At 32.5% G+C, this 20949-nt stretch overlaps 2 protein-coding genes across 9 annotated transcripts in view; one reads left to right on the forward strand and one right to left on the reverse strand.

The window, feature by feature from the left end:
* Positions 1 to 20949, forward strand: part of LOC136026085 (FGGY carbohydrate kinase domain-containing protein-like) — a 99894-nt gene that overhangs the window by 32806 nt on the left and 46139 nt on the right. For 6 of the 8 annotated variants that reach the window (XR_010617202.1, XM_065702310.1, XM_065702343.1 and 3 more), the window contains exons 4-9: positions 1691 to 1928; positions 5797 to 6104; positions 7765 to 7969; positions 14337 to 14484; positions 17520 to 17594; positions 20572 to 20694. Coding sequence is in view for 7 of the 8 variants with exons in the window: in XM_065702310.1 (XP_065558382.1) it covers positions 1691 to 1928; positions 5797 to 6104; positions 7765 to 7969; positions 14337 to 14484; positions 17520 to 17594; positions 20572 to 20694 (1097 nt within the window). In the remaining variant the exon portion in view is untranslated. The remainder of the gene's footprint in view (positions 1 to 1690; positions 1929 to 5796; positions 6105 to 7764; positions 7970 to 14336; positions 14485 to 17519; positions 17595 to 20571; positions 20695 to 20949) is intronic. The other 2 variants (XM_065702332.1, XM_065702359.1) reach the window with 2 other exon arrangements.
* Positions 14365 to 20949, reverse strand: part of LOC136026093 (FGGY carbohydrate kinase domain-containing protein-like) — a 461793-nt gene continuing 455208 nt past the window's right edge. The window contains exon 5 of the mRNA XM_065702388.1: positions 14365 to 14503. Within this exon, the coding sequence (XP_065558460.1) occupies positions 14439 to 14503 (65 nt within the window). The 3' untranslated portion in view covers positions 14365 to 14438. The remainder of the gene's footprint in view (positions 14504 to 20949) is intronic.

Raw genomic sequence — 20949 nt, forward strand, 5'->3', positions numbered from 1 at the left:
GTTTGAGCGAATGAATGAATTTTCAGATGTTTTGTGAGTTCAGGATGCTAGAATAGGTTTGAAAATAAATCTTAAGAAGACTAAGTCATTAAAGCTAGGAATAGATGAAGATGAAAACGGGACGTTGAGTATTAAAAAGATATTTAAAGTGGGCAGCTTCACTTACCTTGGTATCATTATTGATAAAGACGGTGGGTGCGTGAAGATGTTAAAAGTAGAATAGCCAAGGCTCGGGATGTTTTTTCACAGTTGGAAAAGTTTGGAAGAATAGAAAGATAAGTCTGCAAACCAAAATTCGAATTTTGGAGGCTATATTGATGGCAATTGTCAAATGGGGTGTTGAAGCTTGGACGCTACGGAAACGGAGGAAGATTTTTTAGATGTTTCCAGAGAAATTGCATATGGAGTGTTTTGAATACTCGACAGACTGACCGTTCAAACAGTAGGCTGTATAAAAAGTGGGGCTCAATCCCACGTTCCCTGGCTATAATAAGAGAAAGGTTGAGATTGCTAGGGTGTGTTCTGCGGATAAACGATGACCAAAAGATTATCTTTTTTGGTCAACACTCTATGGCTAAATGGAAAGCAGGTCGTCGGTGGTTGGCTCTAAAGGATGTCGTAACAAAAGACTTAACAGAAATAGAAACTTCCTGGGAGGTTGTAAACATGGAGGCTTTAAATAGATTGGGATGAAGAAGGAGCGTGTGCAGCTATGTTGGCCTCAGGTAGCTTGGCACTGCCGTGAGCTGTTAGCAGTAGTAGTAGTAGAAATAATAGTAGTAGTAGTAGTAGTAGAAAATAGTCTTAAATCAAGTTAAAATAGGTACCAAATTGTAACTAGTTGTCAACTATGTTTTTTTTCCAGAGGAATGGCCGACTCTGGAAATGAAGTATTAGAAAATAAATCAAACTTCCAGATCACAAAGAGAAAATGTTAGCTCGATTACGACCCTTGTCTCTGCTGTTTCAGTTTTTTCTTTGCCCTCTAATATTACAGTCTGCGTCAGCAGGATAAAAATATTATGCGCCTTATCTACAAGCTTAAGTTTCCCCTGTCCTTCTATTTAAACTGGAAATAGCTTTGTGACTGTTTTTTGACTAGAATTTGCTGTCCATCAGAACCCTGCCGAAAGAGTACGGGAAACTTGTAAGACTGGAATGGTTTTTATGGAAATGCAACAGAAAATGCTTCTTACTTAGATTGAGGTGGGAAAACACTAGCGCGACTGACAGTGGATAACACTAATGACAACCAGAAAAATCAAAACAATCTGAATTTCAGGAAAATATGTATTAAAGCTTCTTTGGATAAAGTATTTTTAAGAAAAATCTAAATCCAAGGAAGATCTACCTTATTTTACCTTGACCAGCATTTTCCAAAAAAATGTTTTTTTTTCCTTAAAGTTTTTTAATCATTGACGAAAGTACTTGGGCTAGGGTAATGTGCTCTACACATGCTAGTTTTAAAGAGTTTTATAAATCTGTTAATGTTGTCCTTTTAAAGAGTGATTGTTTTATTTTCAGCTTAATAAAAAGTAGAAGCAAAATAAATATGAAAGCAAATACCACATTCTCCTAATTAACTGTATGATCAGGCTAGGTAGATCTAGATGGCGGTTGGTGTTGTTGTATCTTGAAGACGAAGTCGAATCCTCTTTATATTAGTTTATTATTTCTATTTGTTCCGAAGGTAATAAGGAGAGAAACGTTATTCTTTGGATGGACCACAGAGCTGTTGGAGAAGCAGAACACATTAATTCAATGAAACACGAGGTTCTAGACTACGTTGGTGGGAAAATGTCACCAGAAATGGAGATGCCGAAGTTGTTGTGGCTGAAAAAGAATGTCCTGCAATCCTGGGAAAAAATTGGGAAAATTTTTGACCTTCCTGATTTTCTTACCTGGAAAGCTACTGGTGACGATTCTAGGTCTTTTTTTTAGGTCTTTTTTCTAAATCTTCTTAAGATTTTCATCTTTTTCTAGGTCTTTTAGGGTTTTTCTTTTTCCAGGTCTTTCTAGTATTTTCTTTTCTCTTCCTTTTTTTCAATTTGATATCATTGATGACTGGAGAACTCATAAGATCGGGAACAGTAAAATACTAGGTGACGGAATACTGGGTAGTATTCTCAAGAACATCTTACGAATTTAAATTCTATACACTATTTGAAAGACTAGCGCATATACGCCAGTTCTATGCACTAAATTTTGTACGTTACTTTATTAAAAACTATCTAAATGAAATTCTACACCAAATGAAAGCGTATTTCCTCAATTACACGTAATTAAATAAAATCAGATTAAAACCTATACGCTAATTAAAAAAATATTATAATTCAAATTCTGTACACTAAATTCTATAGGAATTTAAGTCTATACGCTATTGGTAATGCTAAGAATATTTCATGTACACCACTTCTATTGGCTAACTCTACACGCTAAATTCTATATGCTAGTTTATAAAACATATCTAAATTAAATCAATATCTAAACTAAATTAAAATGCATATGATAAATTAAACTAAACTATTTTAAAGTAGTAGAATAAGGCTAATGTTAATTCTATACATTAAAATCCATGCACATTTAAATCTATTCGCTACTGGTAATGCCAAGAATATTTCATACACTCCAATTCTATACATTAATCCTAAACGCCAAATCCTATACGCTAATCTATTAAAATCTATCTATATTAAATTAAAATATAAAGTAAATTAAAATGTATGCGATAAATTACACTAAACTAAATTAAATAAAGTTAGAACTAAATTAAAATCTATACGAAAATTTTGAAAAGTATGGTAATTTAAATTCTATACACAAAATTCAATATTAATTTAAAGTCAATACGCTAATGCAATTTATATATGCTAATTTAATTCTTTAAAAGTATTTAAATTAAATTACCATTTAAACTAAATTAAATCTATACGATAATTTCAATTCTATACTGTAAATTCTATTGGAATCTAAGTCTATACGCTATTGGAAATGCCAAGGACTATTTCATATGAGAAGACTACCTATATGTGCTAGTGACAAAAAAGGAAATTTGGAGTCAAAAACTTGACAATTAAAAAATTGATCACTCAGGTGTCAACGGGCAGTTATTAAGTCGTCCGTCCATCCAAATCGCGAAATTTCAGGTAAATACTGGGTTGCTGCATTTTGTCAGAGTATAAAATCACTTTTATGACAACGCTAGCCGTTAAAAAATGGCCGTTACTTGAAAAATCTCTTGTTTTCAAGTTCTACTCATTATTTTGTTCCATGGGCATTTAACAGCCGCTTTTTATTCGTTACTTGCATTTTACCGCTTATTTTTGAGTTATTTTTGCCGTTACCTTTACTTTTTATTGTTATTTGATAAAAGTGGCTATTCTCTTTTATTCTTCGTTTTTAACCTTTATCTTTTTATTTTGTTCCACGGGCATTTATAAAGAATTTTCATGCCGCTACTTGGCTATTACCGGTTATTTTTACCGTGAATTGAGAATTGGGCAATTCTCTTTTTTTTTCTTCTAACTTTATGCTTTGTTATGTTCCATCTACCTTGTTTTTTTTCTATTGTTACCGTTTATTTTTCTATTTTTGAAATTCCAGTAAATTCATTTCTAAAATAACGTCTTACTAATAATCTTACTTACTATTCCTGAATGAGCTACAAATGACAACTCTCTGTAACTAGGAAGCTTTGTTTAAAATGTCTTGGTTTGGTGTTTACTATGTTTCCTTTACTGGGAAACAATGATTTCTAAACTCCAGAGCCAAAAAAGATACAGGTAACCAAAAATTCGAAACTAGGGTATATTTTTCTGTGTGTCAAAGTTTAGACAGGTATATCAAAGTTTGGATGCCTTTCTTCTAAAAAATTGTCTTTGCCCTAGGAATAAAGAAGGACTAATAATAGAGGCTTGTCAACATCTTCCGGGAGTATAGCCCTAGGCTGAACTGGGCTGGATGGGATGAATTGGGGAGGCTCTGGAATCATCTTAGGAAGTTTTGTTTGCCTAACTGAAATGCTTTCGAATCCATCATCTACAATTGAACATGATAGTCTTCCAAATCCTCCATAACAAATTTTAATGTTTTAGCATCTTATAATGCCATTGCAGTTTTAGTTTTATTCTATGATTAACCAGTATTATATTAAATTTATGTTAAATTAATTATTATAAATTAATCTATATTAAGATATTTCAAATTAATTTATATTTGTATTAATTTTTGTCTTTTTAACTGAAAGAACGGTTTGCCTTTGAACTCATTTTAAACTGTCTTTTTCAAAATGGTGGTTAGAGGTAACATACCTACAATAATCCTGTTCTTGAACACAAGATTTGGAAAAACAGCTGGGATTTTCTGTTTTTCCGAGAAAGTTTCTCGGAAAGATCCGAGAAAGTTTAGATGGCAATGATATAGTGACAAATTAATGACGCAAAGACCAAAGTAAGAAAATCGTCCTGTAAGTTTATTGTCTCTATTAACCTTCTCAGAAGCCGAAATGGTCAAGATTACCTGTTCAGTCTTCGACAGTACTTTGACCTTTGATAATTTCAAAGTACTTGGATGCTCTAAAATATTTCTTTTTAAGAAATTACTCGACTGAGGGAGCAGATTGAGAAAATGCCAAAAATTGGCGAATTATATGGAAAATGAAACCACAAAAACGTAAAATTTTGACTTTCAGGGTGGTGAAAAAAGGGGACCTTAAAGTCTCCCTATGCTACGTTCCTAATATATGCGCATAGACGGATTAATACAAAAAAAAAAAAAAAAAAAAAAAAAAAAAAAATACAAGAAATCCTTTGATATGAAACAATTATTTAATTTTTTTGAAGTCACTTTGACTGAGTTTATTATTAAGATTTACTGGACATATTCTTTGAACTGGAAAAAAGATCAGCTAGTTTTCTAAGAAAAAAGTGAGCTAGCATATTATTAAGATTTACTGTTCATATTCTTTGAACTGAATAAAAAGTAAACTGAAAAATAAAAAAATATCCTAAGGCTTATGATGGATGTGTTGAAATCAAAATCGGACATACATCTGGTTTTTCGTTTGTTTCATTTGCTTTGAAGACTTATTCAATTTTGATTCTGAATCTTTCAAAATCAGGCGTTTTTTTTAGATACGTGTTCTGTAAGTCATACAAGTGCGCAGCATCTTAAGCATTTCTGCTTAAAATACTACTTTAATTACTATAATACTTTATATTACTAAAATCATAATTAAATAACTAAAATACTATTTTTATTAGGAATTTCTATTTTCAAATATGTTGGTATTTTCAAACATGATTGAAGACTGAATTTGATCTAGATAAGAACTATACGGCTTAGGCTCCAGAATTTTTCACCTATCCAAAGAGACTTTTTTATTATAATATAAAGCAAAAATACTAAATATTATTTGAGATAAGCTACTGTGAAAAACTACCTAGTAATAACCTATATAAACAAAGAATAAAGAAAAACTTAAAAACAGGTAAAAATGGATACAATCTGTACGTTGGTAAAATAAAATTGAAATAATTGACAATTACATAAATAATTTAATAAATGTAAATAAATAATCAAAGGTAGTTTGTAATTAAACTAAAAATAAACATAATGAAGGATACAAATGACAAAAATTTAAGAAATATAATTGGGTGCGTATAGCTATCACACCAACGACCAATAAAAATAGAAGTGAAAACAGAAAATAGTAGATAATTATTTTGTCTGCTTATTCTTCATCAAGACTTAGTTAAGTTTGTCAATGATTAAAACTGATTCTTGGGTTCGTTTCAGGTCACTTTGTTCTCTGGTCTGCAAATGGGGATTTTTATGCCGGAATAAAGGGGATTGCAACTGGTCCGCAAGCTTTTTAAAAGAAATTGGACTTTCAGAACTCCTAGATAACGATTGTTATAAAATTGGATCAAGGGTCTTAGCTCCCGGTCATCCTGTTGGGATGGGACTTACTGAAAGTGTAGCCAATGAGGTAGGACTTATTCCTGGAACACCTGTAGCAACTTCTATAATTGATGCACACGCTGGAGTTCTTGGTATGATCGGATGCAATGGAGCACAAGAAAATATGTTTGAGAAGCGACTTGGTGGGTATTTTGACGAATTTTGGAGAAATAAATAGTGTAGGAAATAATCGCTTTCAACAAAAATCTAGTAAGCAATCGCATTTGAAAGAAAATTCCGGAGATTTTTGGAATCAATATTGTGATTTATTCCTGAAAACGTTTCTCTTTTTTTTTTAAAGAAAAGTTTTAGTAACTCCTACGCTCTAGATATCAAGACCCTCAATTCAGTGTCACAAGTTAGTGTCTTGGGGTCGTCTTGGGGTTCTGTTCTACTTTCTATAAGATGTCGGAGTTTATTCCTGAATATTTTATTCATTTTATAAAAAAAAAAGTTGTTAGAATCTTTTACACAGTGAATAATAAGACCCTCAAGCTAGTGTCACAAATTAGTGTATTGGGGCCCTTTGCTACTTTTCGTACTTAGCCTCGGAAGCGACTGTTTATTCTAGGAAAGATCCATTTATGAAATATTTCAAAGTCTGTCCAAAATGAGTTCACCTGAGTCTGTTCAAAATGCTGGATGTGAATAAGGTTTTTCCTAGAAGTGGGGCTGATGTCTCAAAATATCAAACAGCATTTTGGAACACAAAACGATAGGTTTTGTAAAGGGCTGGGGGCTTTATCAGAATCCTGAATTTCTTTAAAGTTTTTGGGGGGTTCTTATTCAAACTAATAAGTAGAATTAGTTTTTAGTTTCCCCCCTCGAATTTCTCAGTATTACCCCCCTATCATCTATGAGGTGGCCAAAACATCTACGCAAACTTCTCCTCCATTCCCAATGTTTCCAAAGTCTCCCTCTTTCTTGTGTCCCAAGAAATTCCAGTTTCTCTTAAATTCTTTCTTACGTCCTCTTACGCTTTACGTTTTACTAAAAGTGGGTGACCTCCTTTTTGTTCTACCCTACATGGTTGTCTGAAAAAAAAAAAAACCTTTGAAAATCTGCCATCCTTTATCCGTAGAACGTGTCTTAACCATCTCAATCTTTTTCTTATTTGATTGAGTTTTCAATCAAATGAGAACCTTAAAGGATTGGGTTTTCAAACCCTCCATCTTTCTTGTGTCCCAAGAAATTCCAATTTCTCTTAAATCGTTTCTTACGACCTCTTACGTTTTATGTTTTTCTAAGAGCGGACGACCACCTTTTCATTTTATCCTACATGGTTGGCCGAAAAAAAAAAACAAGCTTTGAAAATCTGCCATTCTTTATCCGTAGAACGTGTCTTAATTATCTCAATCTTTCTCTTATTATAGCCCTAGAAAGTTGGATAGAACCACATTTTTTTTGCAGCTTATTCTTTGGAATACGGTCAGTGAAACGGGTACTCAAAATGATCTGTAGATACTTCCTCTGAAAAACATTTAACGAATCCCCCTCCGTCTTTTGGAGTGTCTACGTTTTAGAGCCATACCTGAGCACTGTCATCACTTAAACGAAACACGCTTCAAATTAAGAAACACGATGTAGCTTTGCCCCACTTGAATCATAACTTACATGAAATTTATTTGCATGAGTCTGCAGTGTAGTGGTTATTATGTCTAACTTAAATGCAGTTCATCACCAGTTGCAGTTGATAGTAGCTGTAGTTGATCAGCAGTTGAATTACTTGCAGTTCACTTAATAATTATTTTGTTTTATCATATAAGCCATGAACTTTTAATTTAAAGACTATCTTTATTTAAGGAATAGTTTGTGTGACTTCATCATGTCATATGTGCCTATCGACTGAGCCAAAATTCATCAAAGGTGTGTGGGGCCCTTATTTTGGTGCTATTATCGACGATTATTGGTTGAACGAAGCAGGACAAAGTGCAACAGGAAAATTGATAGACCACATCATTGAATCCCATCCAGCTTACGAAACGCTGAATGAGAAGATACCAAAAAGGTATTGCCAAGTCTTGTCAATTATTTTTGTTCTGAATTTGTTAAATTTCCGGTACAATAACAATCGAATAGGGAAATAAACACTTATCAAATGACGAAATAGGTTGTTTTTAGGAGACAACATTTTATGGACCGCTGATTGGAAAAATGCTATTGCCAAATCCTTTCAATTATTATTGTTCTAAATTCCGTAAATTTTCGGTGCAATAAACAACCGAACAGGGACACATACATTTATCAAAAGACAAAAAGGATTGTTTTAGGGGACTGCATTTTGTGGACCGCTGATTGGAAAAACGGTATTGCCAAATCTTGTCAATTATTTTTGTTGTAAATTTCGTAAATTTCTAGCTAAAAAAATCACTAGTCTTAGAGGACTGTACCATCATTTTTAAACATTCATAGAAAGTAAAATTTACAAGGATAATATTGTTTGAGTTTGTATACTTTGTAAAGGCTCTAACTTTCAAAGAGAATTTTATATACTACCTTTTACCAAAATTGACAAAATCTTATCAATTATTTTTGTTCTGAATTTGGTAAATTTTCGGTGCAATAAACAATCGAACAGGGACACATACAATTATCAAAAGACAAAAAGGATTGTTTTAGGGGACTGCATTTTATGGACCGCTGATTGGAAAAACGGTATTGCCAAATCTTGTCAATTATTTTTGGTCTAAATTTCGTAAATTTTTAGCTAAAAAAATCACTAGTCTTACAGGACTGTACCATTATTTTTAAACATTCATAGAAAGTAAAATTTACAAGGATAATATTGTTTGAGTTTGTATACTTTGTAAAGGCTCTAACTTTCAAAGAGAATTTTATATACTACCTTTTACCAAAATTGACAAAATCTTATCAATTATTTTTGTTCTGAATTTAGTAAATTTTCGGTACAATAAACAACCGAATAGGGACACATACAATTATCAAAAGACAAAAAGGATTGTTTTAGGGGGCTGCATTTTATGGACCGCTGATTGGAAAAACGGTATTGCCAAATCTTGTCAATTATTTTTGGTCTAAATTTCGTAAATTTTTAGCTAAAAAAATGACTAGTCTTAGAGGACGGTACCATTATTTTTAAACATTCACAGAAAGTAAAATTTACAAGGATAATATTGTTTGAGTTTGTATAATTTGTAAAGGCTCTAACTTTCAAAGAGAATTTTATATACTACCTTTTACCAAAATGTCACAATTCCATTTTTCAAGAAGGCCAATTATTATTGCGTCCACTAAACTGTTGTTATTTATATCTTGCATCTCTTTACCCACCCTCAATCGTAATGTTGTTAAATTGCATGGATTAGCTGATTGATTAATATTCATTTATTAGTATTAGATGGGTCAGTTATATTCATTAATAAATTGAGCATTGATTGGTTTGGATCCAATTTGTTCTTAGGATTTCCTCATCCATGTTGTTCGTAATACGTATGTTATCTAGTAATACGGTTTCATTACTTATCACTTTTCTCATATATCGTGCTTTTATCTATTTATTTAATTTTGTCTCTACTTTGTCTAACGAGAGTAATTTTGAGTTTAACATAGTTATATCAATGGTAAATTCCTGCCAATGCTGCTACCTAGTTTAACACCCCCTCCCCAACCAAATAAACCAACTTAAACAGTTGTAGAAACAAATTAGCAAAACTACATTAAAGGCATTCTCTTTGTGTTTTATAAAGTATTTTTTTATATTCCTCTTCCTTCTAAAACAAAACATCCCCTCCTCTGAAAAAAATCCTTGAAATGGCCCTGCTTAGAGCTGTCTTTTTATCTTGAATTATGCATTCTTTATCGAGATCCATTTTGGGCATTAGGACGAATAGTTGCTTGTCTGATAACACTTTCTTTAAGGAATTTCCTCTAAAAATAGCAATTTTTTGACAAACTGTACCAAAAGGACAATATACTTACATAATACCAGATCAATAAATAAATGTTCAAGTGAGGATAAGCCCTTTTACCATACAGAGAGAACAGATACAAAAAAATCTTTTATATCTGTTCTCACTGTCTAATAAAAGGACTTAACCTCGTTTGAACGTTTATTTGTTCCCGATAGAAAGGTAGTGCGGTCATGGGAAAAATACTCTACATAATACAAGATATTTATTAATTTTCCAGATATCTTACGAATTTGCTCACTTTGCAGTATTTTGACATTTTCTTTTAGGTGCAATGACCTGGCAAATCTAAAGAGTGTTTTGCACAATGGTAGAAATGATGAGCTACTACTGGGGATCCTTAAAGCAACGTCTACTAGATATATAGTGGCAATAGGCAAAGTCTTTCAGATATATAGTGGCCAAAAAATATAGCTGCAAAAAAAAATTATATATACAGTGGCAATAGACAACGTCTGCTAGATATCTAATGGCAAAAAATGATCATTAACATTAACCTCAGAAAGGATTTAAGAAACAAAACAAAAATAAAGTCGTGTATCCTGCTACCATTAAGTTAACACTACACTTAAAACTCACTTAACCCTCAAAGAAAAAGAATAGGGAAAAAACTGTATATTTTTTAGTACTTTAAGTGTTTAATATTCAACACAAGTGGGATGCTTTTCACCTTTAACACTTTTAACAAAACGCACCCTTATTTAGTTCTAAAACACTTGACGACTAATCTAAGGGCGACTTTGAACTCAAACAGGGTTGATCGTTTCGTTGTCTGATATGGGGCTCCATCTTTTTTTTTTTTACCAGTGCTACTGTAAAACCAGTTTTAGGCACACCTGGAAGTAATCGCATTCGTGTCCGGAAGGTTCAAGTGTCCGAGAAGTACTTACCTAATCTAGTCCCGTTTTGTCCTTTCAGAGGCAACGCTTTAGCGTTGCCTGTGAATGGGCCGTAAGGCTCTAATATTTTGTTTGAGTATTTTTTTCCCCAGAGGAACTTCGTGTGGAAGGAATAGTCGTACAAACTTCAGAGGCGGCTAATTTGATTGGAAATCGGAAGTTCTAGTCTCTTTTTTAAGAGTCGAAAGTAATCCGAGGGCCACTAGCTCCCCAACGCCCTCTTTTCACCAAATGTATCAAATCAAATTTTAAGGTTGTAATTTATTCAAAATAGCCTATGGATCAATACTTGCCCTTGGGCATGTATTGAAATTTATGCCCCAGGCTATATAACGTTTTTATGGAAAAAGTTGTCTTTAACTGTACAGGAGGCACAACTGATTGGAAATTGGAAGTTTTTGCACCCTTTTCAAGAGTCAAAAGTAGTTTGAGGGTAACTAGTCCCCCTTCCCCTCTTTTCCCCAAATGCATCTGATCAAAATTTTGAGATTTTGTGCAAGTTGTTCAAAATAGTCCAAAGATCATGTAACAATAACTGCGTAGTTGACGCAATCCTCAGAGCCCGGGGTCAAGTGTTGTAACTTATGCCACAGGGGATATAAGTTTTTAAATTGAAAGTTCTTCCATTTTAAGATTGAAAAGTGGGCGGAGGGCAACTACCCTCCCCCTTCCCCTCGTCGTGTTTCTTCAAATGCATCCGATCGATATTGCGAGATAGCCATATTGTTCATCATAGTCAAAAGATCATATAACAATGCCTATTGGGCTTAAACAACCTTCTTTCAAAACCCAGGGGTAAAGATTGTATCTTATGCCCTGGGAATGTATACGGTTTTTATGGAAAGAGTGGTTGTACAAACTTTCATGTTCACAAGGGGCTAACACATACCAATCATTTGATTGGAAATCGAAAGTTTTGCTTTCTTTTTAAGAGTCAGAGGTGATCATAGGGCAACCAGCTCTCCTTTCACCTTTTTCCCTAAAATGGATCTGATCAAAATTTTGAGATGGCCATTTTGTTCAAAATAGTCCAAAGTTAAACTAACTATACCTCTGGGGCCGACAGACTACCCCATACCCTAGGGCAAGGGCGCTAAGCTGTGGTAATTGCCTAATGTTAACATATAAGGTTTTTATGGGAGGGTTGGTTGTATAAACTTCAGAAGAGGCTCATTTGATTGGAAATTGAAAGTTCTAGTTCCCATATTAATGCTCAAAAGTGATCGAAGGGTAACCAGCCCCCTTCTCCCTCTCACGTCCTCATTTGCTGAAATATATTCAATCAAATTTTTTTATAACCAAAATTTTTTTTCAAAATGGTTCAAAAGTCAAATAACTATAACTCAGGATTTGACTAACCCTTAACAGCCCCCGTGGCAAAGGCTGTAAATTATGCCAGTTCCTTATGTTACTTTTTAACTTTGACACTAGTTTTGATAGTTTTATGAAATATTTATTTAAAAAAAAGATTATTATTTTGAATAGGGAATTTTGAAAAACTTGAAACTTTTGCAATAAAAAACAATCAGAAATTAATTTTAAAAAACACACTCCGAAAAAGAAATTTTTCGAAAGAAAGTAAAGGCCATATTAAACTTAAGATTAGCAAATACAAATTCCTATTCAAATTCAAACTCGAACGAACAGAAATTACTGTTAAAGAATAAATGAATCAAAAACGAACAGAAATTAAATAAAAAGTTATAGCTAGCAAACATACAATAGGTACTAATATAAATGAATGAATAAATCGGTACTTTCGTATTATCTAGAGCACACGCTTGAAGTAAAGTTAGGTCAATTGTAATGAAATATACCAAAACATGATGAAAATATAATACTTAAGTAACTAACTTATGGGAACTACAACATTGAATTATGGAAAGCAGGCCGCCGAGAATGCATAATATTAAATATCTAACCTAATTACCTCTATATATTAAATATTTAATTAAAATATTCCTACATCATAGTTTATTTTGTAGTAGAATAAGTTAATTATAACCAAATGCGAGACAATAATCGGTTATCTTAATTTAACAGAGCAAACTTTTCGAGTGTGTTCTGGATTATACGGAAGAATAAATCTTTAAAGGAGTTAAACTTAAATTGAATATGTATATCAAGCTGAAAACGAACAAAAATCACTACAAACAAGAGTTTGGCTACTGCCACATTTCCATAGCTGTAAAAGTTTAAAACACTAATGTGTCATTGGTGCTTTACTGAAAACGAATTATAATACAAATATATTCTTTTGCACTTATCAGAGCACTGAAAATTAACATAAAGTTACTGGGAAAATTAAACCTTTAACTGTTGAAATTTCAGAAGTTAATATCGTTATATATAAAATATTCAGTCTAATTGTATTAGCTCTTTCAAAGACTGTTTAAGACGAATAGTTCTCATTACAGTGTCAATGACGAAATAGGCTTTAGACTTTTACAGTTAGGGTGGGGGGCAATAGCCAAACTCCTATTTGTAGTGATTTTTGTTAGTTTTCAGCTTGATTTGCATGTTCAAGTTAAACTTTAATCGTTTTAAGATTTATTAATGCATTTTTAATTGTTACCTGTTGTTATTTTTTAATTTAAAGATTAAAAAATTTCCAAACTAGATGAAACCGGAAATTCTACTAAAATCATGTGATATTTAAATTGTTTTGATTTAAACTATTTATGATTAGTTTGAATTTTGAAAGTGTAATAGAAGGAAGAAAGTGTAATAGAAGAAAATAGAAATTTTGAAAGTGTATTAGAAGGAAAGTGTAATAGAAAGTGTAGAATAATAGAAGGAAGAAGCGCCCTTGAGTGCCTATTTATTTTTAATATTTAAATTTATTGTCTATGTAAGGGTGTATTGGGGGGGCAGGTTTTTTGTCCAGGAGGTTCAGAAGGGTTGAACTTTTTGTCAGAAGTATTTCTTTAGATCTTTTATATGATTACAGAGCTGAACCAAGTCAATATGACAGCAAAAAGTACGGGGATTTATCGTTCTTTTGATTCTAATGGACCAACCACCAAATGGAAAACAGAATGAAAAATTTTTCAAATAAAAATTTGGAAAATTTTCCAGATGGAAAATTTTTACTATTTTGTTTGTATTTCTATTTTTGTTCCTAGTCTGAACCATATGAATATAAATTTTTATTTCACTGAGAGATACAACATGCCATGAACTCAAACATGTAAGCGTTTTATTTGGGAATTATTGGGAAGCCCCCAAATTATTGGGAAGTGCACGAACGTATATAGATTTTTGTGAGGTAGTGATCCATCTATTCCATCTCTGCCCTATACTGGCTAAAAAACTGAAAGTTTTATTATCCTTCAGCAGAAATGCGGAGATAGCAATCCATTAATGGAGGTACATCTTATGACTTGCTCAGAGAGAGGTTTTCAGTACCTTGAGCGTTTGTTTTCAGATTTGAGTTTTATGATGGAAATTCTTAGGAACGATAACCATATGAAAACATTATGTAAATTAGAGGGATTTCATTTCTGTATAATAAAGGGGAAATAAGTTAAGACCCTGGTTTTTATAGAGAAATCTACGCTTACCTAGAAGACCTGCTGGAGAAGACAGCAGTTAATGTCGGATGCAGCCTCGAGAAACTTGTGAAAGACCTTCATGTGTATCCAGATTTTCATGGCAATCGATCACCTCTAGCTGATCCAGACATGAAGGGAATGGTGTGTATTAACCAAAGACCTTAACATTATTATAGAGTTAACAATCTCTTCCGGGAATAAATACTTCAACACTCACAACGGAAAATATTATGGGAGACTAGCAACATTATTTCTTAATAACTTCAGAAACTTGTTTCTATCAGTTGTTTCTATTGACTCACATACCAAATTTTGAAGATTTCTGAGACGTTCGTTAACCTAGCTTAACCACTCATTAAGAAGATCTAGGTTAGAAACGCTTGAGTAAGAGAGGATGTTGTGTCTTAGAAATACAGAATAAACCATCTTACAGAACACATTGTTTGAAAAGACCCTTCCCACCCAATGCTACCCTCCTCGTTCCTAGCCTTTATTGTCCTTGTTTCCCATTTGATGCTGTACCTCCAGTAAAAAAGCTTTGCAGTACCTCCAGTGAAAACCCTATACTACGAAAAATATATATAGAAAATTCAGCTAGTTTTCTTCTTTTTTTATTTGGTTCTGGTGCTGATAGATTTTTGAATTTGATCGCTGGCTTTCCTCTCCTCCCTCTTTTTCTTTAATGTCCAGTTTTTACCTTTTTAACTTGTTATGACATTTCCCAGTTTTAATATTTGACTGTTGAATGACTTTAAGTTCTAATAATTTATAGTTTTGGCCTACCCTATATATATATATATATATATATATATATATATATATATATATATATATATATATATATATATATATATATATATATATATATATATATATATATATATATATATATATATATATATATATATATATATATATATATATATATATATATATATATATATATATATATATATATATATATATATATATATATATATATATATATATATATATATATATATATATATATATATATATATATATATATATATATATATATATATATATATATATATATATATATATATATATATATATATATATATATATATATATATATATATATATATATATATATATATATATATATATATATATATATATATATATATATATATATATATATATATATATATATATATATATATACATATATATATATATATATATATATATATATATATATCATGAATGGGTGATCGGATCCTAATGAAACTTGATTTATACAAAGATGTCATGTTTTAGATGCTTCATTGTCGATTCGGATCAGATCTGGGGACATTGGGGTTGGGGGGGGGGGGGTTAGGACGGAAATATTGGAAAACGCTTAGAGCCGAGAGATCGGGATGAAACTTGATGTGAAGAATTAGCACAAGTGCTACATACGTGATTGACATAACCGGACGAGATCCGATCACTTCGGGGGATTTGAGTTTATCTAATAGTTTTTTTAAGTTGTCCTATAAGATGGTAGTTTATTTGAAATGTATCTCCGATCTCTCGTCACAAGTGCCATATGCGCTTTCAGCGTTTATTTGAAAGGTATTTGTAGTCTAAAATCGTCCTGCATATCTTGCTTCGTTTAGTAGTGAAACAGTTTGTAAAACCCCTGCCAAAGGCGACCGAATTCCTTATTTGCCTTAATCACATTACCTTCATCAGGAAACAGACTGACAAGTCTGACAATCAGTTAAAACATAGAAAAAACTCCCGATGGAATACTTCCCAGAATTCCCTATATAATAGTTCGATAATCTATATATAATATTAAATTTGTAGCTGATGTAAATTGAGATGCCAAAATGGTTTTACTGGATTCTGAATACCAATGTTTAAATGGCGTTTATTTTACCTGTGTAATTTTTCAGTTTGCAGCCGTTTTTGTATTTTTGTTCTATCTCAAAATTCAGTTTATTAGAAACAACCCTCTGGTGGCATTGCACTTCAGAACACTAACCAAAATTATGGGATTTAGCTTTCTTTCAGTTTGTATTTTCAATTGCAGTATTAGTTACCTTATTCGGAAAACTTACTTTCGGGAATCTTTTTCGAACAGTTTTAAACCCCGTTAAGGAAAGTCTTAGTCATAAAAAAGATCATGAGTCTTGGTTTACAAGACTAATGATACGGTTTTCAAGGTGCCTTTGAATTTTACCACAACAAAAAATTTGAATTTTTTCCACAGCTCATGCTATAAATACTAGCTCATGCTAGTATTTTAATTAAAAATTTTCGTTTCGTATTTTTACTCAAGATTTTAGTTTCGTATTTTTATTCAAAATTTTCCAAAATTCCAAAAGAGGAAAGGGGAAGTAGGATATTAAATTTTCTGCTCATACCGTCGCGGGTTCTTAGAGCTCAATGCTTTCAGTAATTTGCCTTAGCTCTGCCCACCTCTGAGCTGTCACTTTTTCTTATCGCAAAACAACCAGAGTCATTTTTTTTGCACTTTCTTGTGGCTGACCCCCTATTATCAATGCTATAAGCCATTGCTTATACCACCTACGTGTATATTTCTTTTAAAAATAATAAAAAAGACCAACAAACTTTTGGAATAACATCCTGGAATAACAAATTTGAAAAAATTAAATGAGAGCACTGCAAGCTATAGTTGCGGGGTCCCTGGGATGAGGTTTTTTGGTCATCAAACATGTGTTAAAAGGTTTATTGATAAGTGCTAAAGAAGCGTACTTCTTATATCTCTTATTTATAGCTTATTATAGCTCATGTTCGAAATATAAAGACATATTTTTGAGACATTGTCACAGAATTGTATCTTGTGGAATGTTATGTTTTTTTTCAATAGTGTATGTTTGTATCAATGAAATGTGCTGAAGGTTAACATGTAAGTTGGGGAAAACGTAAAAACCCAAAGAACTTCAGAAGATTATCGTACTTTTCTCTCACACCACTTAGTTTGTATTGCACGTCTGGTTCTACTCTCCAGAATTTTATTCAACAATAATTCATGCCCTGACATAAATTAGAACTCCCTGGTAATTTTCACATCTAAATCACACTTTCTGAGGATTCAGATTTTTCCTCCGCCTTTCAAAATTGTTCTCCTCGCCAAATTCCGAAACTGTAAGCATGAGCTATTATTAACATGAGTAACTAATTTAATTATTTTGTAGATCATTGGGCTAACCTTGGCAAAAGATGAATTAGACCTGGCGAAGCTCTACCTAGCCACACTTCAAGGACTTGCAGTAAGTATCAAGAAATGGTGGGTATAGAACCAGCACTCATTGCTGGCACTCATTCTCAGGCATATTGCCAGAGAAAGGGCGGATCTGATGCAAGGTGTATCTATAATCTCAAATCTGTGATCTAGAACTGAAACTATGTAATTTTACTTTTAAGAAAAATACCCCTAAATAAAAACAATATGCTCCAAAGAATAGCAGTTGATATGAGTGATAATTGTACACATATATTATATTGAAAAAGTAGTTCATTTTGTTGTCATAAAAAGGACGTATCTGAAGCATGACCGTATCCAGAGTTTTTTTTTTGGGGGGGGGGGAGGCTACAAAAAAATTTCATGGAAATATTTTACATGTATTTTTTACTTTTTTGCTAGTCGGAAAAACATTTCGTCACGGGGGTGGGGGGTAGAGGGAGTATTCAAACTGGTTATACCCCCCTGTGGATATTGTCCTGATTGTTAGTCTTCTAATTCTAATTTCTAATCTGCAGAAATAAACTCTTTATTTAGGCTTTTTTTTTAATTAGACAGTTCGTGGTAACGAACTGTAAGTAATGATTGACCCTGCTCAATAGTAACCGAAACCCTGAAAAACGGAATTTCGATACACGTAGATACATCGAATGAATTGGATTTTTATGCTGATTTCAAATATATATGTTTCAAGTTTAGTTTAACCCATCAAAAGTTACGAGCTTGAGAAGATTTGCCTCATTTTTGAAAAAATGGGAAACACCCCCTAAAAGTCATAGAACCTTAATGAAAATTTTGACTCTTTCTCACAACTCTACTTTTTAAAACAATACTACTACTTTTTAAATCTACTTTTTAAAACAACACGAAAATAACACCATCAGATTCAGCGTATCAGAGAAACCTGTTGTTGAGATTTCAATCTCCTATCGGTAAAGATGTGGAATTTTGAATTTTTTGTCAGAAGAAAGAATATGGATACGTTTTTGATTTTTTTTCAGATGTGATCGTACGACCCAGTGGTCCTAGAATGTCACGAGAGGGCTCTTTCGTTTGGAAATTGAAAGTTCTAGTGCACTTTTTAAGTGACCAAAAAATTGGAGGGCAGCTAGGCTCCCTCTCCCGCTCATTTTTACCATAGTCACCGGATCATCATTTTAAGGTGGCCATTTTGTTCAGAATAACCGAAAAATCTAATAACTATGTCTTTAAGGATGACTTTATCCCCCACAGTCCCCGGGGGAAGGGCTGCAAGTTATGAACTTGCAGGGAGAGTGGGTTACGTGGGAAGATCTCTCCATGGGGGAAGAGAATTTTCCATGAAAGGGGTGCCGGATTTTCCAGCATTATTTAAAAAGCGATCAGACATTAAATAAAAGAACAAACTTTTTCAACCGAAAGTAACTTTTTTTTTATTTAATCTTAACGAGACTAGACTCTTGTTGGAAAATATTGTTTAATTAAATGAGGATTCTTCCAAAGGGGGGATAAACTCGAGACTCCTCTTTCCTTGCCTCTGCGGGGAAAAAATATCAATTTAATCTTGCATTTTAGCCTCAAAGCTTTCTAGTAAGGGGAAAGCAACCCACAGCTCAGCAGAAGTTCCTAACCTTTGAATCTCAATATATTCTAACCTGTTATGGGGGAAGGGCTTGGTGGTAAACCTTCCCTCTCCTCTCTATGATCTGAACAACCTATGACAATAGATTAGTCTAACGAAAGTAGTTTTTAAGCTTCAGCCCTCATTCCCCTCATGAATGATTTAATTGCCCCTGTCCCCTATTTAAAATCCCGGGGTAACTGCTCATAAAACTCACGTAAATATTAATTTTAAAACGCCTCGGCCTCTAATGTGAAAATAATTTTAAGCCATGGGCTCCTCCTTTTCAATCACTTGAATGTCTAACCTATGGCGTGTTCCAGATCTCAAAAGATATTAATGACAATTAACTGTTTATTGTTAATTCATTCCAAGACTAGATGGAATTCATGAACCCTCTCTTAGATTCTATAGGGCTGGAATGACTTCAAGATGATCCACTTGATAATTCCGGAAGAATAAAAAAATGGAGTTTTTCCTATGATTTTTCCCAGATTGTAAAAAAAACATAGTCCTCTTTAAAATTTTTTTTATTGTTTATTTTATAAGATATTGCAGTGTGGGCAAAATATAGGCCCTGGCTTTTTTTTACTAAAACAATGAAATCTTGTTGGAAAAAAGTCTTAAAGTGGAGGGGACAATACCGTCATAATGAAATATTGCTTGTAATAATTTTACCATCATTTGTGTTTCTGCGAGCCAGCTGAAAATAGTTTTCGATAATTTTTTGTGAAATTCTCTAGCTTTTTTAAGCTAGAGAAAATTTGTTAGGTAGAGAAAATTTCGTTTAAAATCTGAGCAGAGCATTCAAGGAATTGAAGAATGAAAACTAGTAAATTTCTTGTGTAAATAAATTTCTTTTTATGTTTTACAGTCTTAAATTCTACTTCTATATTCATTTTGAAATTATATTTAATTCCTTCTCCATATGTGAAGGTCCCCATGAAAAGGGTTTTGAAAAAAATGCAGTCCTAAATATTCCGGCCGGAAGTATTTTTTCATTTTTGTTTAAACATTTATTAAAATGTCCTTAATTTTATAGTAAAATTATTTAAAACAGGCACTTCAGGTAGAAAGTCAGTGGGTTATTTTGCCACCTCCCTCCTATATTCCCAAAAAAAGTTTCTAGCTATTTTGCTGAAAGAACATGGGAAAATAGACAGAATTTCCCTTCCCCCGAATTTTCAAAACAATATATCGCCCCCTGCTCCTCCAGCTCCACATTTTGTGAATTAATGCCTCTGACATAAAGCTCCAAATACATTCATTGTTTATATATTTCAATTTAGGTTAGATAAAGTTCATAGTCAAATTCGCATGTATTGTAGAAAAAAAGTACAAATAGGTCACATGATCAATGTAATTGTTTCATGGTAAATCGAAGTAATAATTTTAATCTTTTTAGTATGGAACCCGTCACATAATTGAGTCCCTGATAAGTGGGGGTTATAATATTACTGAGATAGTGATGTGTGGCGGTCTTGTCAAGAGCAAACTGTTTGTCCAAACGAACGCTGACGCTATACAGGTAACTTATTAATAAAATCCTTCAGTCTTATTCCAAAATTCTTATTTTATACTTTTACTTATTTTTCTTGTTTTACTTTTACTTATTGTTTCAATTACTTATTTTACACCATTACCCTTTATTCTATTACTCATTTTACAGGGATTACTGTTTTTTATACTATTATTTTGGTTGACCTATATTCATCCATATATATGACCTATATATTGACCTATATATACATCCATAGTATCCCAAAACTCGTTTTTCAGAATT

This window comes from Artemia franciscana, chromosome 1 (assembly GCF_032884065.1).
Source record: "Artemia franciscana chromosome 1, ASM3288406v1, whole genome shotgun sequence".
Taxonomy (NCBI): domain Eukaryota; kingdom Metazoa; phylum Arthropoda; class Branchiopoda; order Anostraca; family Artemiidae; genus Artemia; species Artemia franciscana.